This window comes from Coloeus monedula (genome assembly GCF_965178545.1).
Source record: "Coloeus monedula genome assembly, chromosome: 3".
Taxonomy (NCBI): Eukaryota; Metazoa; Chordata; class Aves; order Passeriformes; family Corvidae; genus Coloeus; species Coloeus monedula.
In genome coordinates, this window is record NC_138783.1 from 114,944,596 (window position 1) to 114,972,584 (window position 27,989).

Here is a 27,989-nt window from a genome sequence, read left to right on the forward strand (position 1 = left end):
AAGCTCCTCGTGACGTACCACAGGAATAATTCTAAGGCTTCTCCTCTAAGAAGAACCGTCCCTCTCCTCTCCTGTACAGCCCCTTACCTTGTATTCATTATGGGAGCTGTGGTGTTTAGGAACATGGACAGTTCTCATGTCAACACATACACAAAATGAAACAATAACACCCATTTCTGTAGAAGAATATATTATTTAGCAGATCAGTTTAAAAGTAAAAAAAAAAAATCTGTACATCTTTGAAGGTGTCTCTTGTTGGCTTTTTTTTTTTTTTGCATCAACAAGGATAAAAATGTGTTTGCACCCTGTTTTTTTCAGCTTTGTGCTCCCTTCTTTGCTCGTGCTGAAGGACCCCATGGTGTCCAGCTGTACCAGGCCACAAAGCGACCCTGCGAACTCACTAAGGTTTCTTCTGATTTCTTCTAGTGTAGAAAAAAACAACAAAAAGAGAAAATTGCATCCACTATGCTGGGTTTCTGAGTGTACTGTGAACACTATAAAATTCAGAGAATAATGCAGAGAAATGTGTCATTAGAGCCTACCAGGCAAACAAAAATGTATGCCAGGACCCTTGTCGGTGTATAAGCATCTGGTGAGCTATGCTGTAATTAGCATACTGCTGTACACATATAGAGAGTATCTTGACTAAAACCACTCCTGGTGCCAGTGGATCATTTCCCACAAAAGGCTCCTTAGCTAAACTCTGATTTGTCTCTGCAGGCTGCAGGCATCTTGGTCACCAAAAAGGCAGATTTGCTGAAGATTGGAGCCGGGCTGCAGCCTGAGCAGCGTCCGCAGGGAGAATCCTGCTGGGAGGCTGTTGTGGGAATGCTGGAACACAGGGAATCCTGCCAGGAGGCTGTGGCGAGAATTCAGGAGCCTGGGGAATCCTGCCAGGAGGCTGTGGAGGGAATGCCAGAGGCTGGGGAGTCCGCGGTGTCCGACGGCAGCAGCACCTCTGTGAGGAGGCTGCAGGCTGTGGATCCATCCCTGCCACCTCTCCCTGTATGGTCCCACTTGGGTTTTGATGTAGCCACCACGTCTGCTTGGCAAGTACAGCATTTCTCAAAAGCAGAGTAGCCTCAGGGCTCGTGGTTTTTTTGTTCAAAGGCTGTTCTGTCTCACTTCTCAGTACTGCCGGTCGTCAAAGCTTCGCTTTTCTGTTTCTGCAGCTGGAATGAAGAGCAAAGCAGGATTAATCCCCCTGACTCACTCTCACAGCGCTGCTTGCCAGTCCCATGCTCAGCTCTCCACAAGCCATGTGCAACACTTCCTGGGAAATAATAGGCAGCAGCTTGGAATATCACAGGCATTGTTTCATCCAAACAGCTCTGGATGAATGTCCTGAGTAAACAGAACTCAGTCTTTCTCATCAGCTATTGTACTAGGCTCTCAGATTATTAATTAAATCCTCTTGTTTCAGGATATTTCTGAATTCAAGCAGCTCCTATTTTTCTGAGACCTCTTGTGTCAATATACTATAATTAAAGCTCCATCAATTTGTATAAAAATGTAAACCAGAAGTAAAATTTCAGCTCTACTTGAAATAAGAATAAGAATCAGAAAGTCTGGCAGCCATATTTGAGTTCTTTTGACCTTGTTTGAGAAATGCTCCTCTCTAAACTGAGAAATGCCTAAAGGACTTTGCTCTCCTTTAAAACTTAGTGCCCTCAAAGCCTGTGCTCTTTGATCAACAAGCCTTGGTACTTGAACTGCTGAGGGGCTTTTCCTCCAAAGCACCTGGGAGGAGATGGGAGCTGCAGCAAAGCTACTGTTCCACTCATGGATGATCAAGTGAAGAAACCTTCATTACCCATGTATCAAACAATATCAGTACAGCTGGTGCCCCAGGGCACTTCCCAATCTGTTTTTATGATGGAGTGGCTGATAGTACCCTGACTACCTGATGAATTTTTTCATGTCAGAAAACCCCTGCTTGGTGATGCCATTTGGGCAGGTTTTGTTGTGGGTGTCAGCAGGGAAAAGAGGCACTGGAAGAGGTGTGCAAGGAAGGGGTGCAGGGCCATTGCCACAGGCTGCAGGGAGCTGGACCAGCACTGTGACTGCTGCCCTGAGCACTGGTCTCTGCCCTGCCAGGCTCCTGAGGCAATGCAGACATGCTGAGAGAGAGCAAACATGGTTACCTGGAATTCCCACCTCCCCTGAGCCTCACATGTCAAAATGAGAGATGCTCTGTACATGAAGGTCCCTGGTGGGCCATAAAAGGGCTTCACTGGTTGTGTGTTTAATCCTCCTGGGTGCTTTGCGTGACAGAGTGATTCCTCATAAAATGCCAAGCACGTCCTTGATGACACACACGTGACTGTAAGTCCCCTCCCAGAAAATAAACTCATGCAACTGGTGCTGCAGAGCCTTGAACTGCCCAACCCCAGACATTTTGCTGCAGTGTAACCCAGGCAAACTCCTTCCCAAAGGAAGGGAGGGCAGATCCCCCCACGAAGAGGTGTTTGCCAGTGTGCTCCCTTCAGGGGGTTATCCCTGAGGTTTGTGCCTTGCAAGCAGCTCCTTTCCCATGTCCATACTTGTGTGGAGCCTGGTGGACTCTGCAAGGACATGTTCTTACTGCTTGTGGCACACACCTCTCTCCAGCCAGCTGTAATGAATGTGTTTCTCAGGATAATGATGATGCCATAAGCATTCCCACTGTTTTGGAATTAAGCTGCTGCTTAATTATAATGTTTGGCTTACTCAGTCATGATGTTTACTATATCAAGGAGATAATTGGAGTTTACCTCTTTCATAGCATCATCTATCTGTTTTAACCCCTCGTAGTGGTCCCTGGATTCCCACAGAGGCTGGAGCATCACCTCCTCCACTTCTGGGAATAGCTAGGTAGAAACAAGAGAAAGAATATCGACATTTCCTTTTGCATTCCTTAACTTGCTGCATTATTTAGTTGTACATGCTGAAAACGAGGTGGCAGGCGGGGTGTGGAAGGTACATCCCCATCTCCCTGGATAGCTAAACACCTGGTGGGGCAAACACTGAAGCTCTGCTCTCCCCCTCTTTGGTTTCTGGCCCTGGGTGCCTTTACCTTTGTCACTGTTTCGAACATGGGGATGAGGACGAACTTCAGGAATCCGATCTGTGCCGTCGGCTTGGTCACTTTGTCGCGGTCCATGAACGGCGCCACTGGGAGCCCCTCAGATTTTTCTCGGTCGCTCTGGAACAAACCCAGAGTTAGCAAATATTAGTCCTGGCTAGAAGGCTGTGAGGAGAGTCATGCACCAAGCCGATCAGTAGCCCTCAGATACACATCACAGAGGTGTTTGAAGATAGCACAGAATAGTGACGTGTTTCCCTCAGGCCAACGTATCTGCTTTGTTGAGAGCAACATCTGAGTAAAGAGAATTCTGTTCAGTTATTTCTGCTCAGCACCAGCATCAAAGTGTTCACCTCCATGCTTACAGGGAGCCCAATTCCCTTTGCAAACGCACTGGACTTGTGAGGTAAAATATATCAGAACATTCAGAAAGCTGGTAATGGTTCTTGCTGCTCTCAAAGAGAAGGAATAGTTCTGTGATTTCCTCATCGTTCTCCAGAGAGTGATTATTTTCAGGTATTCAACCAGAAATTACATCTCCTTCTTTACTAATGATTAAAAGAAAAATCAGCTGCATCCACCTGCTTCCTGAGCAGGTTGTCTTGCTGGCATCCTTCTCTGACTTTCTGTAACAGAAGCTTTCCATGGAATCATAGAATGGTTTGGGTTGGAAAGGACCCTAAAGATCACCCAGTTCCAACCCCCTGCCACAGGCACTGAAACTTCTGCCAGACCAGGTAGTTCAGGGCTAGAACCAGACTGGGCTGTCAGGCAGTGAAGCACCTGTGGGATGTGGAAATAGCTGAAAATTGTGCAATTGTGCAATTGCATCTCTCCCTCACTCTTACCTGCATAAAATACTCCTCCAGTAAGCAATCTACCCAGGGCTCTGCTACTTCCATGGGGCGCACTTCGTTGGAGATGTCACAGCATTTTATCAGTACCATCTTCAGCTGAAAGTGGATAATACTTTAATGCTGCAGTCTTAAAGCCAGCCCTTTTCCCCCTCTCCACAACCCCTGTCCTTGCAATGCAGTGGGAGGCAGAAAGGACAACCAGAAAGGACAGTTTCAGGATTAAACCAGAGGTCTTAAATGATCTGGATCCTTTTCCCTCTCTCTGTGTAAATCACTTATCCCCTGTCTGCCTCGGTTTCCCAGTCTGCAGCACTGGGATGTGTCACAGTGGGATGTGCCCTTATCTGCAGCATGAGGAGATTCAATCACAAGTGACCACTAAGATTTTTTGTGGAGTACTTGGGGAGGCAGCTGGGAAAAGATTTCCCTGGAAATCAAAGACAACTGCATTAGGAAGTAGAGGAGACTGCAGTGTGCACTCTTGTGAATATTTTATTCCCCACAGTACAGGACAATAAGAATTTGTGACCTGATAGAGTAAAATCTTTTATTTTCCTGATGGGACTCCAGGATTTCTAAAGCTGGAATAACCTATTTAATATAGAGCACTTCCAAATTGTAATTATTTTTTGGTGGGGCAGAGAATGTAGGAGGGTTTATTTTTTTGATAATATATATTGAATCTTGGTTTTTAAACAAACAAAAGTTAATCTGCAAGCTTTCACTCCATGCACAAAAAAAAAAAAAAAATAAAATAATCCACAAAATCTCCTTACACAGGTCATGTGTTCTTCATTTGTGTAATCAAAATTTTCCATTTTTTCCTTGAAAGAGTCCATTATTTCTGCATGTCTCGCCATGTCTGTAGCCAGGATTAATGTAATTATCCCCTAGCAAAGAAAACATGTTCACATATTAACTTGACATTCCTTACAAAGCCTGCTCTTGCAGAGCCAAGAAGGGTCTGTCTTGCACACGAAATGCCTCAGATGCACTGAATTGTTCATGCTGGAAGGGGAAGTTTCTGACTTGAAACTGCCAAGGAAACTGGAAGAGGATTATAAAGAGTTCATGGTACATGAGGATCATGGTATTATGTGATATTCCAGAGACACTGAGGTTTTCCCTTTCTGATTGACTAATTGTAGAAAAGCAAACTGTACAACAGGATGTTAAAAGCCACACTCTGGCTGCCAAAACCCACTTTCATCTCCTTGGAAAGCACTGTGGGTTTTGCTGCTGACTCTTAGTGGCCCTGAGACAAAAATCATGATGGGGATGTCAGCTGTGCCCATCCTCTTCGGATTAAGGGCTTTGAAACACTCGGATGTGGTCAAGGAGCTCTGTATCCTCCTGCTATGCAGAGTTTATGATGGGAAAACATGTGGTTAATTGAGTGTTGTGGGTTTTCAAACACAACAACCCATTTTGGGACCATGCCAGTTTCCCACACGCTGGCAGAATCAGGAACTCCAATCAGCCTTCAGGCTTCTCCACTTGGTGTGTAAGGAAGGTGTAATGTGGAAATTAAGACTGGATTTTGGCCCTCAGAGCCCTAATGGGAATTGTTGCATTGTTCAGTGCCTCAGAGACAACTGTGGTGACTCCCAGTGCACCAGGGCCTCTTCCAACAGTACAAGTGCTCTGCTATTGCAAATCTTTTCCCCCTTTGAAGCCCCTCTCTAAAATTAATAGTGTTCCCTTAAAGCATAAACTTCTGCCGTGAGAGCTTAATCCTTCCCCAGTCACAGCTAATTGGCTCCTCCAACAACATAAATATCTACCCCCAAAATGTTATAGGCTTTAATAGTCAGGATGTACTCATTATTCCTCAGCCACGCATTCCAGGGAGTGCTGCTGTGGAAGTTTTCCAAGAATCCCTCTCGGATCCTTCCAGCGTGAGGGGCTTTTTCAGCCCTACCCTCCAGGGAGAATGAATCACTCTCATTGTGGAGCAGGGAAGTCCGTGCGTGTTTACATCCTCAGGAACAGCGTGTACAGGAGCAGCATTCCTACCTGTCTTATCTGTTTGAACTGCTCCTGGTCCACGTTGGAGAAAATGTTGAATTCGGGCTGGGAGATGATCTGGAAAGCCACGGCGCAGTGGTGGTTCTCCAGCGGGGAGATGTCGTTGTAGCGCACGGCCAGCTCCGTCCGCGCGTTGATCTGGTAGCTGAGGGCAGGGAAAACCGTGAGGGAAAAACTCCTGCAGACACCCACCAGCTGCTCCAAACCACGCTGCTTGCTCTTGCTTACATTCTTTTCAATGCTTATTCAGTTAGCTGCAGCTTTGGTTTTTTTTGGTTGTTGGCATTAAATCAGATTTTCGGAGAAAATAGGTGTTACTTTAATGTAATCGCAGGCGCTGATTCCCATTCAGTGGATGAACCTTCCCCTATAGGCTTTTTTTCCTTCTTTAAATTTTACTACGTCTCTAGTTTAAAATGACATAAAACCAGAAGGAACTCTCTGGGTTTAATTCAACCCCCACTATTGGCAAATGCAGAGATTCTCACTGATCAGAACTGGGTTCTGCCCTTATTTAATGAATGGTTACAAATAGATCAGATTCTCTCCCTTTCACATGCACACAAAAGTGTCCATGGGTCAACGGCAATAATTTCCTCACATCATAATAAACAGAGTAAAATGCACTTCATGATTTATAATTATGAAATAACGTGTAAGCTAAATCCCCCTTCGCATTTTAGTGTAATTATTCCATTATAATAATTTATAGCTCTGTTACCAGCTGTCAAATATTTTACCTTTTTTTTTCAGGAGCTGGGGGGAAAAGTGTTGGAATAGAAATCTGAAAAAAGACATTTTCCTTACAGAATCAAGGACAGCTGGCAAACCCCAACCCAGACCTGAGCTCTGCTTTGGCCCATGTGTGAGTGAACAGCAGGGCCTTGGGAAAAGGTCAGGCTGTGAGAAGAAAAACCTGATCTACCAAAAAATGCCAACCAGTATTACCTTCCCAATAGATTTTAAGGGAAGAGAAAGCAAGAGAACAGACTTACGTATTGTTATAGCCTGGATGGTCCAAGTCATGGCACACTGCTGCAGTCATGAGAATCAAAATGTCAATTTGGGAAAATTTCTCCTGTAAAATATAAAACATGAAAGTAGTATTATGATTTCTACTTCCTCTATCCCTATAAATCAAAATAAATGAAGAAACCAGACATATTTACTTTTTAGAGAAATGCAAATCTGAGCAAAATGAAGCATTTTTCCTTAGGTGAATTTACTTCAGCCAAGAACGCGAGACCTGCCTTCCCTTCCAGTAAAAATGACTCAGATTTGCCTTTGTTGCATTAAATAACAGCAGCTCAGAGGAGGCAATTTCCTTGAAACTTGCTATTACTGCAGAGATCATATAAAAGCACTGAGACATTAGTACAGTCTCTTAAAAGTCATTTGAGCACCCGGTTACTTAAGGGAGGGATGGAAGATGGCTCTATTGCCATTGCATTCTGCATTAACTGAAGTTAGGAAAAGAGCGAGAAAAATTAAATGTTGTGTTCCTACAGATTTTGAATAGCCCAGACTTACATTAAAGCAAATTTTTCTTCATACTGCTACTGCCAAGAAAACAGATTTAGGCCAGTAACTGATATGTTTAACTATGGAGAAGAAAGGGGTTTTTTAAGTGAATAAAAGCGGTTTTGCAAAGAATGAAATGAATATATGTATGAGCCCAGGTTATCCAGACAGTGAATGAATTTTGGGATAAAATAAAGGTCAAATATGTGTTCAGCATACAATACATGCCAGGCACAAGCACAGGTACAAGCACACATTTGGAGAACGCCTCTTGTGGGAACATTTTGTGTCCCAAACAAAGAACACACCCACAGAGCATAATTCAGTAGGGGTTTGGCTGTCATTCCTAAATGTTTCACTCCAGCAGTGTACAAACTGTGGGCATCCAGGAGGTGAAGCTACCTTCCCAGCAGCCTCAGAAAGCTGTGTAGGTGCTTGGGGTCAGGAATGGGATGGCTGAGTGGGCAGCCAGAGGTGGAAAAGCAACACCTCTCCTCGTGTGCCCGGGGACTGAGCAAGTGCAGCCTCCTCAAAGGCCACCACTGGCCAGCAGGCTGGTGGCCCGTTTTGCAAGAGAACTGGCACAGGTTTCACGATGGAAATGGAGTGGTCCCATCGAGGGGGGTCATACCTGGAGGCTGCAGAGTGAGATCATGCTGTACATCATCTGGGTCACGCAGAAGCAGTGCCGGAAATTGTGGAAGGGGTTGTTTCTGTAATTGTCGTGAATACACAGCTGCAGAGAGAGGGAATGAAGCTGTCAGAGATGGCAGAGCTGTTTCTCAAGCACTGTATATCCTTAAAGGAGTCCTGTGGAGCCCAGGATTATTCTCTGCCAGGACAGAGTGACAGCACGAGGCCTCTGACACTTTCTGCCTTCCCAGGTGAGATTTCTGTGTTCCAAGAATTCACCAGCAAGTAAAGCTCACAGAAAATCCCTTCTCATACCAGCCAGCAATGGGCAAATATCCCAGCACAGCTGCATCTCAGTCCTTAAGACAGGACTCTCTGCTCTCATCCTGACTTTGTACTTCAAACCTTGCAGTGGCTAAATGGTGACTTTGGGGACTGTAAAGGGCTTGGAGCCCATCCATGTCCCCCTCTCCTGCTGAGTACAAACTGCAGCTCTGATATTTGAAGACTGAAATGTGGCTGTTATTTCATTTGCCAATGCTCAGAGGTGGCACTTTGGGACACGTTGCTTGGCAAAGGGAAGATGTGGAGCACACCTGGGTGGGCTTCCTGCACCAGGCAGCCTGGGAGAGGTTGAGCTGTTATGGGCTCATGGGAGCCACTGTTGTGTGGTTTAACTTCCTACATATCCTGGCTTGGTTGCCCTCATTCCAGAGGCAGGATGAAGCCTGTCCATCCCTGTGTCCTGGCTCCTGCCAGCCAGGCTGGCTGAGGAAGGCTGGCACAGCTGGGTTAACACATGCCACGGTCATTATTCCAATGCTCCTTTGGCTTCCTGTCCCTCACAAAGCAGCCAAGAGTCAGCAGCCCTATCAGACCCTTCTGCTGAATCCTCCTCCATAGCCTGAACCCCTCCAGGCAGAGAGCCCTCATGCACATGCTTCAGTTTCTGGGACTGAATTAATGGCATGGACAGAATTCCTGCCCCCTTCTCTAGCTAAATAGTGAATTTACTTTATGACTCCTCACACCCCATCAGGATCAAACCCTTTAACCCATCACCTGACTTCTGGGAAGCCTCAAAGCCCTCAAAGGTCAAGAGAACTCTGGCATTTCAATGCTTATTCAGTATCTGTGGGTTTCATTGCAAAAGCTCTGCTCAGATTACTCTGCAGCAAAGATTTTAGAAACACATTTCATTATTTAAAAGGAATGGCACGATATGGTTGTCAGCCAGGCTCACAGGTGGTGAGTATCTCCCAGCCTACACATGGACACCCATGACACTGCACAGAACTGCTGGATGTAATGTATACATCCAGCACTGGAGCCCAGAGCATCCCAGGGGACTCCTGACTCAGAGCACTGAAGGGATGGAGTGACTGGGTTGCATTAGTCATTCTTTCCTTCTCTTCCTGGAAGATTTCTGTAGCCAGTGGATGTGGGAGCAAGAAAGCCAGGATAAGCATGAGGTGGCTTTTTCTCTCCCACTTGAGTTCAAAGTGATGCTCATACTGTGCCTGGGGTAGTGTCTTGCTTTGAAGCAGAGCCCTTGAGGCTTTTAAAAATCATCTTTCTTTCTGCAAGAAGATAGGAGACCTCACCCTGGCTTACCTTTGTAGAAAATACACAACAAACTCCCCTTGTTGCTCAGTGAGGCTGTCTTAAATGTTAGTGGTGACAAATTGCTTGGAGACACAAGCTAGGGGAAGCTGCCTGCAGCAATGTGTGTGGGTGGCCTGTTGGTGTGTGTTGACATATCACCTTGCTTCCCATGTTTTCGGGCTGTGAAACAGGAGGAAGAGATCTTCTGTTTTATCGCCTCTGTGTTACCCTTGTTTGTATTGGGTTTCATCCCACCCCTTGTCTTCAGCTGCTTTATAAGGTCAACACCACCGAGCTTTTCATTTGCCTTCTTCAGAGAGAGATTTACCAGCTTTAGATCATTTTCGGTATCTCCTTTAATGCAGTCACACCATTTTTCTAAAAAGGCTTCACCAGTTTGCTGGGAATAAATTCCAGGTGAGCCTTCTGCCTTCTGTGGTGACATTTTATCCCTTATTCCAGGCTCTGGTTAGCCTTGTGCCTCGTTGGCTCCCTCCTGCAGCAGGGCACCAAGCAGTGACAGCCCCGTGCCTCCTGCCATTGCTGTACTGCAACAAGGGATGAACCCAGTCTTTTCTTTGTCTTTTCCAGCCACCTCCTGATTCTGGGAAATTTTTTTAGGCATCTACATCCATTTAAAACAGTGCCCTCTATTCTCTGCAAACTCCTCAGGGAATTAGAAGAGATTAATGAGATGTAAGTCTTTACTAAAGGAATCCTAGGAAACATCTGTGTAATGAATTCAGACCATGATGGTTTTAATTATTGTCTCAATCAATTTGTCAGACACAGAGGTAAGTTTTTACTAGTTATAATTCTTCAGGCTATCCCTGGATCTTTTTTGACAATAGATAAAATATTTACTGTTATACAGTCCTCTAGGAACATGATGGGTTTTCTCTAAGAAAGCCAATATAATCTTCAGCTTTTTAGCAAACGCTTTCTTATGCTCTCCCTTGGACCTGAAAACTCATTGCTTTTTAAATATTCCAGTGTTTCTCCCTTAGACATCTCACTTTTGGTATGATCTCATCTTTCTCACATTTTGCATCTCTGCAACATTCTCACATCAAAGACTGAAGCAAAGAAAAGTTACCTTCTCAGCAATTCCTTTTCCTTCCTGCCTTGCTCTTTTACTCCCTGTGATTTAGTACACTGAATGATTATTGCACATATTAGCACTTTTTAGCTATATCTGAAGACACTTGTCTTGCCTCCGTTTACAGTAGGTATCAAGAGCATTCAGCAGAAATGAACTGCTTTCAGTAATAGAAACCTCAGCAAATGAATGCAAAACAGTTAAAAAAGAGTCATTTGTGACCACAAGAACGCAGACATTTTCTGAAGTACTTAAATTTGAAGAATTTGTATAGACTGACTGCTTTCATTGGGATTACTCATGCGAGTCATGTTAATTCCATGACTAAATGCCTTGTTTATTGATTTTTGAACGTGAAAAATTGCAAACACCAGTAACTTGAAATACTCACCAACCACCTCTTCAGTGTGATAGGATTGATGTTGAAGTCTTTTACCAGCCCAAGGTCATGGTACATGTGCTCCAAACAGCTCAGCATCTGCAGCCAGGAATGGGCAGGTTATTGTTGGCTCTGTAAATATCCCTTTAGGACACCCTGTGACATGAATTTCCCCCTTGCAAGCATCAAATAATTGCAGAGCCCTCTTTAGATGAAAGAAAGATGTTCAAAGATTGCATGATTAAAGACAGTGCAAGAGGGGAGACAGAGAGGGTCTGAAAGCTTTTTGAAGCAGACGCTGCTGTTGACTTCACAGGTTTTGTGCAGGGCTTTGAATAGCACACCAGCACTCTGGTAATTTGTGATTTGTGTGTATCACAGCAATTCCTGCTCACAAAAAAAAAAGAGTATTGCAGTTTTTCTAGTTCAGCTGGGATGTATTCCATCGCTCAGTGAAACCAGTGGGAGCTTTGCCCTGGCTGGACAGAAATGAATCAGGCTCTAGCTGGATAGAAAATGACAGCAGAAAATAAGAGATCCCTAAGGAAACACTTATTTCAGACATGTGTCAATACCTTCTTTCTTTATGACTTCTTGTGAGCTCCTTACTCTACCATCTTAGCTCAGATCTCTTGTTTGAAAGATTTCCCATTATAACCCTACAAAATTGCAGCAGTTTTGTGATCATCCCCTCATGGAGACTGTAACTGTGAGTCCCAAAAGCTGAAATGCAAGGGCAGGCAGCCCTTTTGAGACAACACCTGCAGTACGAAGGGGGATGCAGACAATTTAGCAGCACATTTAATCATCTGGGCTGGAAAGAATTGGAAACAAAATATATTGATAATCTCAAGTGTTTGGGCACTTAACAGCTTCCACCAATCAGAAATTAAGAGGTTTCCTGGATTTCAAGAGTTTAGGTACTATCTGCATTCCCATTTCTGAAGGCCAAATCTGCAGGGGATTGAATGTGGCCATTGTGTTAGGAAATGCAGCTCTTAGACTGTAAAACAACCCAGGGGTTTCAACATGATGAGTATAGTGTCACAAATACAGCCTTGGAGGCATTTCTAGTTAGTTTTCTGTTATTTAGGCTCTTAGAAACTCACCAGGAAAAAAAGATTTAATATAATGAAACTTTGTATTTATCCAGGGAATAAACATAATTCACAGAGTAACAACGGGGCTGATTTTGGGTCATCCAAACAGGAAGAGACTTTCCTGCAAGACCTGAGGGACAATGCCATGAGCTGAATTCCGCTCAGATCACACAGACAGCATTTTGCTGAAGATCCCCTTGTCCTGGTAGAATATATGTTTTGCAATAGTTTCAGAGAAGACCTTCCAAGACAATAATCTTTATCCACAATTGCTGAATTATCCTTAGAAAAGCAGCTGTTGCCAAGAGAGCTTTGGGTGAGTGACGAGGCGACTCTCAGTCACAGAACTCCTGCCCCTGAACACAGGACAACCTCAGTTTTCATGTTTAGCTTTCTTGGTCAGCAGCAAAAGCTTGAATATGGGATTCTTTTAGGGCTTGAAAAGTGAGAGGGCATTTGAGAAAGAGGACCCAGGCTTGCTGCAAAGCTCGGTTTACTGAGATGCTGCAGAGCACATTATTCATTTGCTTACAGATGACTGTGGTTTATGACCTGCCTGTCCCACACTGAGCACGTGGGCAAACACTCGCTGCTAAACAAGCACTGACAAAATTGAAATATTCTCTGTAAACATAAAGCAGAGCTAAGAGGGTGAGATAAACCCATATGGTGCTCGGCTCACCACAGCTTGTGTGGAATCTCATTTCTGAGCAGACTCCTCCTTGCAGGGCAAGTTTAATCTCCACACCCTCCTGTTTGCCTTGTTCATGCCACCATATAATGTTTCCTAGCCCTCTGAACGAGTTACTGTGCTAAAGCACTGTCCCCTGGCCCACAGGAATCCGCAGATAATGTCTCTCCTCATTCTTTCTTAACAGTCAGAACAACAACAAGCCAGTAGTGTTATGGTCCACCTGTCAGATTGTAGTTCCCTCTTGCTGCAAAGACCTGACAGGCATTTGTGGCCATGGTACAGAGGCAAAGAGCTGGCGAGGGAGCAGTGGCTGCAGAGCACCTCTGACCACATGAGGAAAGCTCTGCCAGCCTCAGCGAATGGGAGATGGACCTAAAGCCACCAGAGAGCCCTTCTGTTGGTCTACCAGACACAGGAAATATCCTGAAGGGAATATGCTGTTCCTGTGGATGTGCATGGGGTATTTTTCCTTGTGATGCTGAGCCAGAATGACTCTGCGTGCACAACCTCTGATGGAGGAGCTAATTAAGGTGATTGCTGCTGGGGCTGCTTCCAGAACTACCTGAGCTTTTCCCTGGCCAAAAACCAGCACTAAACCCCTGGTTTAGTCCTGTCCTCCATTATGTTTTTCTTAAGTGAGGTTTGCTACTATTTGCTAAATCTGGTTTTACATTATGTTATAAACTGTTGACTCTTAACATCCTTCTCCTTCACACTTCCACAGAGCCTCACTCATGGACCTTCCAGAACAACACTAATAGCAGTAAGAAAAAGAAGAAAATGAAGCAATAAGAAGATACTATTTGGTTGTGAATGCAGCCTTGCAACCTCTTCAGAACAAACTGCAGAAAAACCCTCAGCTGAAGGGGTGTGAATCAGTGCCTGCACCTCTGCCTGCTGCTTTATTGATTTGAGAGGACTTATTGATGATGTGCTTAAGCACACACTTCTCTGGGGATCGATTTGTTCAGATAAAATGGTATGAGAGAACTCATGTGGCAGTAATGACAGTGCACCAGTTGAGGGACTGCTAGGAAGAGATTAAAGTGCAAATAAAGAGGAGCCAGGATATGATAAGCAGCATAAGCTACCTGGCATCTGCTAGGAAGAAGCACTGCATTCTGGTGTGGTATGGAAATAAAATAAATGTATAGAGAGTAAGGGGCAGGAAAAAGGGAAAGACCCTGCAGACTGTCTCAAAGGACTCTTCTGACCTTGTTGGCTCTCAGAAAGTGCCAGCCCTGCTAATGTGGCATCCTCACCTCGTTGGGCTCCCACAGCCAGACATCAAAGGTTGGTTTCCGCAGAGCCTCAATGGTCTCCTGGGACAGCATGTACTGCAGACAGAAAGGCAGGAGCTGTAAACAAGGGTGTCCCTGGCATGGGAATTGCTATTGGCATGTCCTAGGGACTCCCGGGGTTCCATTCACGAGCCATGAACCACATTTCCCAAGGAGAGAGCAAATGATCTCTCCCTCTGGCCACCCAACCCTCCTCATCCTTCCCACCAGCTTGCAGCTGCACATTGGGCCAGATCCTTGTGGAGCAGGGCTTGGGAGAAAAGGGAGTGGAGGTGTTAGGGACAGGGTCATGGCTAAATCCAGCACAGGGAATCAAAGGCACAGGGCACAGACCCATCCCTGATGCCTGCAGAGCATCAGAGGCACTCAAAGCTGCCCCTTAGGGAGGGGTGGTGTGAAGTCTCTGCTTACAGTGCTAAATTAGCTGGTGGGGATGATATGTTTATTTTCAGATGATTTATGCTCTCACTTTGAGTGGTTTTTTCAAGAGTGCCCACAGTTTCAAATTGGTTGTTGGCCTGCAAGATTCAAGTGATTTTTTATCATTACACTCAGAAGCTTAAAACAAAATCAAGCTCATTCACCAGTTACGGCTGTGTACAAAATGAAAAAAAAGGGATGTGGAGGGTTAGAAGACATGGGGATATCAGGACTCTACAGATTCATCTGTTCAAGACTCTATTCATCAGCGGTTTTGGGACTCAAAAACCTTGTGGCTTCAGCTGGCCCATTTACCATGGCTGTCTCTGGGTTGGGTTTACTCTCCTGAGCAGGTGAATGACAATTTCTGAGCCATCAAATTGTTTGATACTTAATTCAAGGAGGAACACCACTGAAGATTAATTTTCCTCCTTCAGAAGGCAAGGAGTTTTGCATTTGCATATGCAATGCACGTTTAGTGTGACTTTCTGCAAGAAAACAGCGAATTAGCAGTACAGGTTTGGTGTTGCAGTGACATCTTCCTTCAGCCTCATTGACATTGGACAAATCCAGCACCTGACAGCTGATAAAAAATTTCACAAATCTCCTGATGCCTTAGGTTTTAACTTTTATATTTTTCAAATCCTGTACTGCTTAGAGTGTAACTCTGAAGTTTCTTGTAGCCTGTTAATTTCTGCTGTCTCGTGCTAGGCAGACATAACAAAGCCTCTCCAGACCTGCTCTTCAAGGACACCCAGAGCATCCTAGGCCCAAAAAGTATAAACCAAAAGCCTCTAAAGGGGGGCAAGTGGAGGGGAATTACATCATTAAACTGAAGCTTTAATTGTAGAATTAACCCTGATATGCAAATGAACCAAACCTATCAAAGTGTGAGGAACTCGTGACCTGTTGTCCATCTTGGGGTTCATCTTGGCAGTGGCCTCTGGCTCCCCAGGGGGTACCTCTGAAGGCCCTTCAAATAAAGTACCTTATTCCCTTACTCCTGTCTAGTCTCTGTTTCTAGGAGGCCTCTCAAGGCATCACTCCAAAACCCCAAAATCCCATAAGCTTTGGTCTAGGAATAATGCAGAAATACAAAATACCAGTTTACTCTTCAATGGAAGAGTAAAACTACCAGTGCAACTCTTCATAGCCCTTATTCTTAATTCAAGATCCTAATGCAGCACTCCATCAAGGTTTAATCTGACTTATATACTTACCAGGGGAAAAAGTCTGGCTTAGAACTGATGTGTTCTGTTAAATCATGTGTTAGTGTCAGGAGCACAAGCCTCCTGGGCAAAAGTTAATTAAAAGAAATAGAAGTCCCACAGTCTCTGCGTCAGTGGAGGTCACTTTTTCCAGGCAGAGCAGCATAAACAGCAGAATTTACTGCTCTGCAAGGCTCTGCAAGGCTCTGAAGACAAATGTGCACAGAGCTGTGCCCGTGTCATGCACCTGCATCACACAGGACCATGAGGATTCAGGGTGGCTGAGCCAGCTTTGTTGTGTGCAAGGAGATGCCCACGGTTAAACCTTGATTTGCACATGTGTGAGCTGGTGTTTTGTCAAGGTCTGAGCTGGGCACTGGGCAGCTTTTAATAATTCTTGTGGGCAAAGACTGCTGGTTCTGGGACCACAGACCCTGTGCTCTTCATGGTTTCAGCCTCATTCATCACTGTGGATTTGTACTTTCACTTGCCCAGGAGACATTTTTCTTCCAGCATTACTGTTTTCTCTAGCAAACACACTAACTCATTTTCACAGGGACAATGAATCATTTTGGAGAGAATCCAATGTCGCATTTTCCTCTTTGTTTCCCTAGGTGAAGCATCCCCATAAATTACTTTTTAAATTAAAAAATAATCCATTAGGAGAAAACGGGCAGCAGCACGACTTTCAATCAGAACACAGCATTACAGGGTGGTTTTGATTGTTGCTATGAGCAGGGAGAATAAACAAATACAACTAGACAAAAGATCGTTAGATGTTGATGAATGCACAATATTCATTAACATTTCAAACACTAATGAGCTTTCAAGTATTAAAGACTACTGAGAATTAAACTTTAAGTCACCGCGGGCAACTGACAGCTTTTTCCATTGGCTTGCAGGAGTTTTGGATCAGACCTTGGATTTAGAATAACTAGGAATTAATGGCCAAGGAGTCACACATTGTAAAGCAGAGCTTGTCAGGATGGCAGCCATGCAGTAGGGTTATGGGAAGAGCAGGGATTGTGTGGTACCTTTGGGTAGGATGGTACATCCCGCCGGGGAGCCGGCCTCTTGTTTTCATCCAAAAAGCTGTACTTGCAGGGACAGTTAGTCCTGAAATGAAATATTCATCTGTTAACATTGAGGGAACAGAAGCACAGTGCTTCAAAAAATGCCAGAAGTGCTCTGGTCTCCCAGTAGGCACCACTCAGAGAATCACCCCACTCCACAGCCTCTCCCTTTCTAATGCAGTGTTGTTCAAATGCTTTGGAAGTGTCATCCTCTTCAGGATTTTCTCCCTTTGTGCAACACCCCTGTTGCCCTTTCTCAGTCTATTTGCATTCAAGAGAGAAGCATCTGAGTTCAGGCATGTATCCATGGATACCCAACCACTTCTTCTTAAACCAAGCAAATTTCAGGGAGCAGCTTGCTGTCCATGGTGGGCATCCTTCTCCAGGGCTGCCAGGGACCATGCTGGGTATGGACTGGCACACCTGTGCTGCTTTTCTGGTGAAGGCACCCAGTGAGCCTTGCTGCAGCCCTTAAGAACTTCCACTTTGATGGTGTGACCTCTTTAGCTGCTGCCCCTCGTGTGGGACAACAGCAGAGAGGCATGGACTTGGCAAGATGCCTCTGCTTGGTTCCCTGATCCTGCAGGAAGGGAGGCACTGCCAGCAATTATAGGTAATTAACACTTGCCTGGTTATTAACACCAGCACCCACTGCCAGTTATCTGCTCTTCTTTCCTCTGCATGTGGAAAAGCCAAGCTGATGCTTTCCCATCTGAGCAGAGGACCAGGGAGGACCTTACTGCTCTCTGCAATTCCCTGATGAGGTTGCAGCCAGGTGGGGGTCGGACTCTTCTCCCAAATGACCTCAAACTGTGCCAGGGGAGGAACAGATTGGACATCAGGGAGAATTCATTCCCTGAAAGGGTGGTCAAACATTGGAAGGGGCTGTCCAGGGCGGTGGTGGAGTCCCCATCCCCGGAGGTGTTTAAGGAAGGACTGGACATGGCACTCCGTGTCCTTGGGCTGGGTGACAAGGTGGGGAATCAGTCACAGGCTGGATTTGATGGTCTTGAAGGGCTTTTCCCACTTAGTTGTCCACATGGACTTCATTAACTCTCATGTCAGGCCGATCTTATTGCATTTTGCATTTATAGAGTCATGGAATGGTTTGGATTGGAAGGGACCTTAAAATTCATCCAGCTCCACCCGCCCTGCCGTGGGCAGGGATGCTGCTCACTAGGCCAGGTTGCTCAGGGCCCCATCCAATCTGGCCTTGAGCACTTCCAGGGCTTTATCCCTGTAGTCCTAACATTTGGATTATCCTTTCTCAATTTTCAAGCCTCCTGCCAAAGGAAGCAAAAAGAAACCTCCCAAAAGAAGCCAAGCAAAGCATTCCATTAACTCTATTTGTCCATTTTTGACTATTTCTTATATTTTGTATTGTATCTCTTTTTAGTGATTCTCTTCTCTTTTGGGAATTAGTCCAGGTCTCTTTTTTCCTCTTAACATTGATGTCTGCTCTCATTTCTGGTGGCGTGTCTGAATCCTGTGAAAGTTATGTCATTTTACAGTTCATGGTTGTCAGCTGACTTCGTCCAGCTGCCTTTTCTTGCCCTGTTTAAGGAGATTCTCAGCTGATGAAAAGCTGTCTTAATCATTTCTAAAGCTGCTTCCTCAAAACTCCACTGTGTGGGGTATTAGTAGGATAAAAATAGTGAGATTGGGGCATTCCTTGCCCTAATTGGAGCTGACTGCCAGGGTTAGCTGAGGGTCAGCCAGCTATCTCTAATTCCCAGCTGTAGTAGGATATTGAAGCCTTCATCCCAGCACACTGGGGAACACACCAGAGCCAGGATGCATCAGACCTTCACAAATGTAAAACTGTATCTGCAAATGATCATGATTTTAAATGACACCATCATGCTATTAGCATCTGCCAGTGGGGAGCGCAAAAAGCAGACAAGCAAAAAAAAAGCAATTTGAGGAGGATGCAAATGGAGCTGCTTTGCTCTTCTAAAGAAAGAGATACACAATTCACTGTGCTTTTATAAACCTGGCTGCTCGGCCTTACTCTCTCATTTGGTAATGTGACAGTAAATATAAGAATAGGTAAACATCCATACAGCTGTGTACAATGTGATGTTATTGAAGGAATATAGGCTCTCACACATATTTATGTACATTAATTAAACTGAGATGTGATCCCTAATTGCAACCACAGTGTGTTATCTAGCAAATGACACTGCACAAGGGATGACAAGTCCAAATGAGAGCGAATACATTTCCACTTGGCTGGGACACCTCTGTTCCCACACATGGCAATGGGAGAGGGCTTGCTCAGCCACCCTGAAGCATCCCTAGGCTGGGGGCACCACAGGCTGGTGGCCTGGCTCCTGTGGGGATGTGGTGGCTTGGGAATAGGGAACTACATCTCATTCCTCAGCAGCTCCTGATGGGAGCCATCAAGGAGTGTCCTCTCCTCAGTGTTGTATCCACATCGAGCTGCTGCTTTGGGACCCAAACCCACAGGCTGCTGATACTCATGGGCAGAATTCTGGGCAAGCACGAGGGACTTTGTGCAGCTGGGAGGAGGAAGATGCAGCTCAAGGTGCCCATGAAGAGCAGTGACAGAGCCATATGGACACAGCACCAAAGTGATGCTGAGCAGAGCGAGTCCCGCTCCTGCTCCAGCAGGAGCAGCTGTGGATGTGAGCTCAGAGCAAGCCAGGGTGGGTGTCTGTGCCCAGCTGAGCCCCACACCCACTTTTACCACAGCTTTCCAGCCTCACACCCCATGCTGGTCTCTGGCTTTTGGAGCCTGTCACATCTCACCACAAGGCCTCGGTGAAGGTGACACCCCAGCTGGAGCCGGCTGCACAGAGCAGATGGAACACTCCCATTCCGGCTTTTCTTGTTAACAGGTTGTCGTTTAGACCACAAAATACAGATTGGAAGGTGACAGGATCTGGGATGGGAATGAGTCATGGCTGCTGGGACAGTCTCGTACTTCCTGATTTGGTGTGGCGGCAACTGAGTGAACACGAAGTTGCCGTAATTTCTTTTTCTGGACCTAATTCCCTGTCCACCTGTGCATCATTGTTCAGCTCTGCCAGCTCCCTGCCACAGCTGAAGGAAAGACACATGGGCACACACATTTCACACATCACACCCAGCACAAATCAGCGCACATGCTCTTGCATTTGCTGCCAACCTGGGCTCGGATTTTTCTAACGAGATTTCCCCACACAACCCAATAAGAAATGATGCAAGTCACAGGACAGACTGCATTCCATCCTGCTGGGATAAATCTGAGGCACACTTCTGAGGTTAACAATGTTACTCTGCATTTATGCTAATAGGACAGCTGAATTTGGCCTTGGACTTCATGGGAATGAATTATCATTGTGCCTCCTGACATATCTGGATGGCAACATTTATAAAACTGAGTCATTATTAAGCCTGAATCTTTTAGCACATCTCCCACTGCCCTCAGTAGGAAGCAGTTTTGATTAAAGGTCAGAAAATCTGACCCCACGAGAGGCTGCCAAGACAGCATAGTTACATTTGCTGAGAAAAATCCCCTTCCCCCGCATTTTGAGCAGCACGGTGTATTCCTCCTCACAGCCTTCCCAGACGTATTCCCAATCTTACAGTGATGATTTGTTTGTCCTAGTGGGGCATTTCAGTGACACAGGGGGCATTTTCCAGCTGAGACCACACACCATAGGAAATGCAGTTTTTTCTGCTGGTGTTTTAATTACAGCAAAACCAAGCTTCACCATCACAATGAGCCCTTGCATTAGAAAGTAAATTCCTAATTTCTTGTTGAATTTGAAATGGATGATTTATAATAGCGTGAGATCATAATTAGAGGAGCTGCTACATATTTATTTGGTAATTTCCCAGAATATACTGGAGCTGATTCGAGTGTTAGCTGGTTCCCAACTGAAGGCTGCACTGTGCAGAAGCTCTTTTCCCATTCTCTCTCTCCCATTAAATCTGGATGAAGAATTCCTATTCTGTATGGTGACAAATAACTCCCAAGACCTTTTTCTCTATTCCCATGGCCCAAGCTAATTTAACTGCTGAATGGCTGTAAATCTTCAAACGTTAAATTACAGCCACTGTCCTTGATGCTTGTTGGTTTCCTTGCTCCTTTACTTCTAAGCCCAGGAGATAATTCTGTGGAAACGTTGCATTAGGGTTTGAAACCAGACACGTTCCTGTGGTTAGGTCCCAAGCAGAACTTACCTGCTGCTTCTCGCTGCCATTTCCTCCCTCATCTTTTTAATGTCGCGCTTGCATTTCTCAATCTCCACCACTTTCAGGCCTTCCACTGCCAACAAAGGAAAACAACAGGGGTGTTACCATGGCGAAAAGTCGCAGGATCTCGTTCCACAGTGGTGCAAAATTTCAGAGAGCTCTGCCACTGGGGTTATCCAGCGAGGCAGCCAGCTCTCACAGGCTGCCTCGGCTCTCCCACGTGCAGGTGCTGCCAAAGTGAGAGATCTTGGAAACCCACAGGAATTCTCTGCTGCCAATGCAGATAACAGCCACAGCGTTTTAATTCACTGAATGGCTATAACATCTCGGCTTTTCCTCAGCAGCAGGCAGCTCTTCTGGTGCCTTCACTTCTCGGCTGTAGAGCACGAATCAGAGGAAATCCTGAGCAAAAAAAAACCCCTCCCGTGATGGGATGATAAGCGCGGCTATGCAAACACCATCCCAGTAGGATTAGAATTCCCATTAAGATAAAAGGTTTTAATTCGAAAGTTCGTGCAGAGCATTAAGGAGCTCTGAGAGGCATTGCTGGATACAGGAAAACCAAAGTGAGAATGCAGGAGGGAGAGAAAAATGCTGAAAATTTGGCTCTAATGATGGATTTCTTTTTTTTTTTTTTTTTTTAAGTATTGAAAAATCTGTCACTTCTTTTTGCCGATCAATTCTGTAATCAAAGGTTATTTCTACATGCGGCACAAAAAAATCCTATATTTGCCTTCTGCATCTAATTGTGAGAGCCACGAGGCAAAAAGTTTGATTGCCTTTTTATGCAGCAGGGCACTTTATTCCACATAGCCCAGAGAGCCCAACGCAGTGAGAGTATGAGAATAATTCTCCCTTTTCCTTCCCCCTCGTTGAACCATCAGCATGATCAAGGACATGGCACCACTAATTACGTACATGTCATTCATATGCAACCATCTCACATCTCATCTGTTTGCTGAACTTGTTGTTTGCATGGATGAGCCGTGGGGGCTCGGGGAACTCCAGGGAACGTGCAGTCGGACAATCAGTATTCAGCAACTTTCTTAGAAAAATCGCTGTCTGGATCACACTTATCTGGAGAGCAGCATGTAAGTGACAAAACCCTGCCTTGAAGGGCACAGCTCTGGAGATAAGCAGAGACCCCGGTTTTGTTTTCCTTCTCAAAGTAACAACAAAGATTTGCAGCTGGAACAGGGAAAGGGAGAGATGTGTATGAACTAAGCCCAGAGTGCCACGTATTAGGAGAGCAAAGGGGAAGGGATTTATGCTTGTTTACTGGGATGCCCTCCACTTAAAAAATCCCATTTAGAAACTGATATTTTTTTGCCTGTCATTGTTACAGCCAGCTTCTTTGGGTGATCACAGTGTCGTGATACAGGCAAGCTGCTGTCCTGCTTATTGGATATCTTCATTCTGGATACCTGCCTGCACTTTTTTGGGTGCTTTTTTTCAACAGATGATGATCAGCTGCTATGTACCACCTGGGTGCATTCACCTGGGAGAAATTCCTGGGTAGCCCATTTGCCAAGATGCCTGAAGGGTAGCCACTGCCTGTTTGAAGCAGTGAGAGCCAAGCAGAGTTATCAGAGTGACAGGGAAGTAGGGGCAGAAGAGGAGTTCTGGTGCAAAATGGCAGCCCTGAGCATTTTTTCATGTTGCATCTCTTTAGTTCTCATCCCAAATCTCTCTGGGGGAGCAGAGAATTTACGTAATTATTTTCTTAAGGTAGATGTGAAATGCTTACAAATTGCGAAGGGTTTTTTGCCAGCTTTCTTATTCGTGCGTGGGCTGCTGTACAGAGAAAGTCAAGTCACGGGACAAAGCACTCCCAGTGCTTGCTCTGCGTGGACTCATTTTCCAAGGGGAAGTGACAAGCTTTAGCTGGGATTTAAAAATCAGCTGAAAGATTTGGCTCCCTGAAAACACATCTCTGAGGCGGTCTCTAGGCGGGAATGGGAAGGAAGCTGAGAACACTTCATGTGAGGTGCAGATGTAGTGCTGTCATGAGCACTTATCCCCACACACACACGTCCCCTCTGGGCAAAAAATCCTGGAGAGCACATGTGAAAGTGGTGGAAAAGGGATCTCTGAGGGAGGCAGAAGAAAAGGCAAAATAAAAGCACAATTCTTTCCACATTTGGCTTGCAAATGATAAATGGCCTTGTCATGTGCACTGATTAAGGGCCCATTATACTATTCTGCAGCAAGAAATACCTTCTGAAAAGACCCTGTGCTGTCTAATGAAATCCTTGGGCTGAATCCAGCACGAAACATGGCTCTTAGAGCAACCTCTGGGAGCCCAGCTCGAGCAGGGAGGTTGGACACTCCCTTTCTCCCACGGTTTACTTCTTAAACATGACAGCCTGGGGAGTTATTTCAGAATGCTGCAGACTGGGCTCTGTTGCAAACTCTGGAAGCCCGATTTCGAGCAGATAGATGGGTGCACTTGCAGACAGGCAGCCCAGGGAGCTCCTTGCCACAGGCTGAGTGAGGCTGCTGGAGCCGGGACGGGGAGCGCTCAGGCAGAGTGGCAGCAGATTGCTCCATCAGCTGCTGACTCCATCAGCAGTGGGACTCACTCAGGGGAAGAACCCTCCTTTGGGGAGCAGGGAATTCAGTCCACCTGCATGGCACAGCAGCTCTGGGCAGGCTGCCTTCCCTAAACCAGCAATAAAGTGCTGGAGTGGGCGAGAAAACTGCCAGAAATGGCATGAATGGCTTGGTTATCTCCCTCCACTGCCAGTGCTGAGAGGCAGTGTGTGCCAGAGGTTCACCAGAGGCCAAAAGCAGCCCCTAGCTGGCTGGGATAGTTGATTGCTCGGGCTGCCAAGGGAATACAAAGACCCACAGTCTTACCTCATTTGCTCTAATCCATGGCACTTAGCCCTGAGGAGTGGAGTTGGTTAGAAGTTTCACTGAAAATGCAGAGTGACTGAGTTAATTTTTCTCTTCTCTTTTTTGGGGGGGAATAAGCCAGCAGAGCCTTGGGAGAAGCAGCAGCCAAACAGACAGGGAGGAATTCATACCTGGGTTCCTTTCTGGGGGGTAGGCAAGCTGCAGGTTGTCCCCTCCACGGACACCCCTCAGCAGCAGGAGCCTGAGGCTGGGGTGGCCAACAGGGAGAGGCTTCCCTGCTGCTGCTCTTGAAATAAGGACATTTCTTCCTCTCTCTGCTGACAGAGGGATCAGTCTCCCCAAGCAGCTGCAGGGTCAAGGTAGTTTCTGGTCAGGGGAAGTTTCAGGAAAACAACTTCTTCCATGAACCAGAAAGTCTTTTTTTTCCCAGCCAGCCCTAGTGGGAAAGTGCTTTCTGTAGCTGTAGTGCTGGGAAAGGCTCTCCTGGCTGCTGACTTCAATGCTGAACAGCTGCAAGGATGTGGCCTTTGGAGTCAAAACTGGATGGCAGCACCTTAATCATACCCCTTCCCTGCCTCTCTGGGACCTGTGTTCTGCATGATGTACTGAAGCAACTCAGAGGGTGCACAGAGGGAAACAAAACAACCCAAAAACCAGAAAAGGAGCTCACTGACCAGGTGAATTTGAGTTGGCTGTTGCACAGTAACGATATGGTGGCGTTACAGTGCAAGGGTCTGGCTGACAGCAGAAGGAGGGTGTTCCCCCCTGGAATTACAGACCAAATGCCCCAGCGAGGGTGGGATCAGGCTCCCCAGTGTTAGAGGATCAGGGAGTGCAGAGGGATGGGGGGGGGTCACTGCTGGGTGCAGGGAGGTGACAGACACCTGGGCCAGGGGGGACACGGGAGGGCTGGCCAGGGGCTGGGAGGGGGAGATGGGGACCCTCTGCCACAGGGACATGGGAACAGCAGGACGTGGCCCCAGGCCCCAAAGCTCAGTAGAGGGCTCAGCAGCCCCTCAAAGGGAGGACAGGAGGTGGTTTGGATGCTGGCAGCACCAACCAGCCCACCCTGGTCCCCACGCCAGTGCCACCATGGGCTCCCATCATCCCCACGCCTCGCCACGGGCTGACCTGTGGCCTTTTGGGCTCAAAGCTGGCCAAATGACAAGGGATTAGATAAAGTGGAGGGGCTGCTAGGAGCAGGACAGATCAGAGGGCACAACAAGGCACCAGTTCCCACTGTGATAGGAATAAAGGGACACTCACATTCAACCTTTTTCTCCAGCATTGCCAAGTGATTAGCTACTTCCGTTTTCAGCTCATTGATTTTAAAAACCCTGGAAAGAAAACCCTCATGTATTAATGTTATACATTTAAAGCTCTACCTACCCTAGGTGCTAACAACTTCTGCTAGAAATGTCCATATTTGTGTCTCTATTGTCTCTATTTGTGCCTCTGCCCAGCCTCGTTTGCCATAAGGAAAAGCAGATTTTCCATGGAACTGCTAACATTTGGGCAGAAAATACACCCAGGTTTAATTTTCATAAAAATTAACAAGTTGGGTTTTTTTTACAGCCCTGGGAATGTCCTGTGGCTCTACAACACTTCACCTCTCCCTCTCTCAGCAGTGACTTGCTACTGTAGCCCCCCAGGGAAGCCAAGTTAAATTGATAATGCTTCGTCTCAGAGCAGCGTCTTGGTGTCTGCACACTCTGAAACCTCCTCCCCTCCTGTCGAGTTATGCTGCTGATTTGCTGGGCTGTGGTAGGACTGATCTGCCTCATTGAAACCAGCTGGGATTAAATAAGCAGCTACACAGATGTTGAGAAATCCTCTCGGAGGAGAGACATTTTTGGGTGATAAAGGGGAAAATGAAACAAATCTGATGATTTGACTGTTCGGAGAAGAAGCATTTCTTTTGCTTCCAAAGAGGGAAGGAGCATTTACTACTTGATCTCCTTTTTGGATCAAAGATAATCACTGAAATTGCTTTTGGTTTAAGCTACTGTGTTGCTGTCAGCAGGAAATAACGTGTCCCAGACCTAAATTTGGCAGGCAGAGTGGGATTTGAAAGATGTCTTAAATGCCCCTCTGCCTCCTGTGAAAATTTCACTTCAGGCTGATAAAAGAAATAGCATTTTAAATTAATAATGAAGTTCAGTTTCTTACCTCGAGAACTGCTCAGCAATCTGTCCCAATAAATTCTGGAACAATTCTTCTTTCTCTGAAAAAAATAGAAGGGAGACATGATAGAAAAAAACAGAGGAAAGAAGACATCCTCATGACTTCTGCAAAGTGGTGTCCCCAGGCTTCCATTTGATGGCGAGGCCAAAAAATTGTTTTGGTCCTTTGTACAATGTCAGGGTTTGGGAATGACTCCTCGTCTCACCTGCCTGCTCTTCCTGCAGATTACAGTCAAGGTTTCTCAGAGGTTTATTTTTGGGAGGCTGGCTCTCTGAGAGGTGGCTTGTTTTAAGGCAGCACTTTCTGGAAAGGAGACCCCTTTCACATGTCTTGGGCAGGACACCCTGAATCACAACCGGCTTTGGAAAGCTCCTGCTCACAGTCAGTGTCTCTACACCATCAGCACACTGTGACAGAGTGCCCATGAGCAACACCAAGCTCATGAACACAAAAGTAAACCCAGCTTGCCTTTCAGTTCTATCCTGGAGACAGATTTTTCTGGTGCAAATTCCTAAGGACTGTGCTGCTTTGCATAGACTCCGGGCAAACACGAGATGACAAAGTGCTGTCCCTGCAGAATGAGGTCTGCCCTTCCTGGTTCGTGGGATGGACACGGCAGGGTACAAGTTTCCCAGCCCCTTTTCCCTTGAGAACACAGCTTGGAGAGAGCTGCCACAGGGATCCTGTCAAGATCCCATTGTTCCCTGAGCAGCAGTGGCCACACTGGGAGCCCTCGTGGCAGCAGCTCCCCAGCTCCCGCTGCCAGCTCCGGCTCTCGGGATCTTCTGCTGGCTCAGGAAAGTCAGCCTGATGCAGCCCCAGACTCTTCCCAAGATAGTCACAGGATTGCAATCACAGGGAAAAGCAAGCAACCCCTCAAAACAGGTCCCTAGATTTTGAGGGGCAGCACACTTTGGGAAGGAAGAAGTAGGATAGCAATGTTCTCCCATCTTTTAGTGTGTCCACACAGACAGGGGAAGCACAAGTCACCTTTGCTGAGCCCTGAGCTGCTGTTTTGGGATAGTTCCCTCTTTCCCCCGCAAGCTAATGCAAACTGCCCTGTGCTGCAGTCATTCCTGCACTGGGGATATGCTCGAGGAAAGGAAACATTGAGTGCACTCATAAACACTCTGCAGATTACAGAACACCTATTTATACCCTCCACAGGAACACCCCGATGGCATTTCTGCAGATACTTCTTGTCCTTCCCCGGGGGAACACCCTGCCTCACAAGTGCAATCATCCAGGCAAAACACATCAGGCAGAAATAGAGCCCAGCATTTACCATTTATTTCTAAACAATATCTCCTGTACCTGTTGAAAGGTTTTGCAATTCCTCAGCTATTAGAGATGTCAGCAATCTTTGTCAAGAGCATTCACTTTGCTGGTCAAAACAATTTGGCTGTTACCCCCTGGATCTCAAAACTGGAGCGAGCATTCTGTGCTCTGAGAGTCTCAGACCTAATTCCCTTTTTTTTTTTTCCCCCCCTTTCTTTTTTCCAATTCCCAGCGGAGTGACTAGCAGAGGAAACAAAGAGATTAGTTCTTCTCTCAGAGACCCATTTTCCAGTTTTCTCACAAAACCCAAGCGCTGAAACAAAGCAAAAGCGCGTCCTATGTAAGAGAGGAGGAAAACTCACCGTGTGCAGCACCTGGGATGGCACTGAGTCCGACAGTGAAAATAAGCAGAGAAACCCGTGTCCTCTCCCTTCGATGCTGCTCAGCCCTCTGACAGTGGCTGGAGCGTGCCAGAGACTGACA

The 27,989-nt window shown here is 46.1% G+C and overlaps 1 protein-coding gene across 4 annotated transcripts; it reads right to left on the bottom strand.

The window, feature by feature from the left end:
- Positions 1-169: 169 nt before the first annotated feature.
- PDE9A (phosphodiesterase 9A) lies at positions 170-27,989 on the bottom strand. 4 transcript variants are annotated; one of them, XM_082278076.1, is made up of 15 exons: positions 27,869-27,989; positions 26,214-26,268; positions 25,311-25,381; positions 21,174-21,258; positions 16,944-17,025; positions 14,243-14,317; positions 11,199-11,285; positions 8,102-8,206; positions 6,945-7,027; positions 5,938-6,094; positions 4,698-4,811; positions 3,913-4,017; positions 3,056-3,184; positions 2,754-2,849; positions 170-1,172 (listed from the first exon to the last, which is right to left on the bottom strand). In XM_082278076.1, exons 3-15 carry the CDS (start codon positions 25,330-25,332, stop codon positions 1,122-1,124), a joined length of 1,191 nt encoding a protein of 396 aa, XP_082134202.1. In that variant the 5' UTR covers positions 25,333-25,381; positions 26,214-26,268; positions 27,869-27,989; the 3' UTR covers positions 170-1,121. The 4 variants fall into 4 exon arrangements, with proteins under 4 accessions (XP_082134202.1, XP_082134203.1, XP_082134200.1 ...); XM_082278077.1 differs by lacking the exon at positions 27,869-27,989 and adding an exon at positions 26,434-26,508; XM_082278074.1 differs by lacking the exon at positions 27,869-27,989 and adding an exon at positions 24,045-24,103 and having other exon boundaries at positions 26,214-26,269.

What these genes read in the sequence shown, in the direction of transcription:
- PDE9A (XM_082278076.1), bottom strand. Translation starts at nt 25,332, where the DNA reads ATGCTGGAGAAAAAGGTTGAAT. An exon ending in ATGGCAGCGAGAAGCAGCAG is followed by an intron (nt 17,026 to 21,173) that starts GTAAGTTCTGCT and finishes ATTTCATTTCAG; the next exon opens with GACTAACTGTCCCTGCAAGT. An exon ending in ATGAAGAACACATGACCTGT is followed by an intron (nt 4,018 to 4,697) that starts GTAAGGAGATTT and finishes ATCCACTTTCAG; the next exon opens with CTGAAGATGGTACTGATAAA.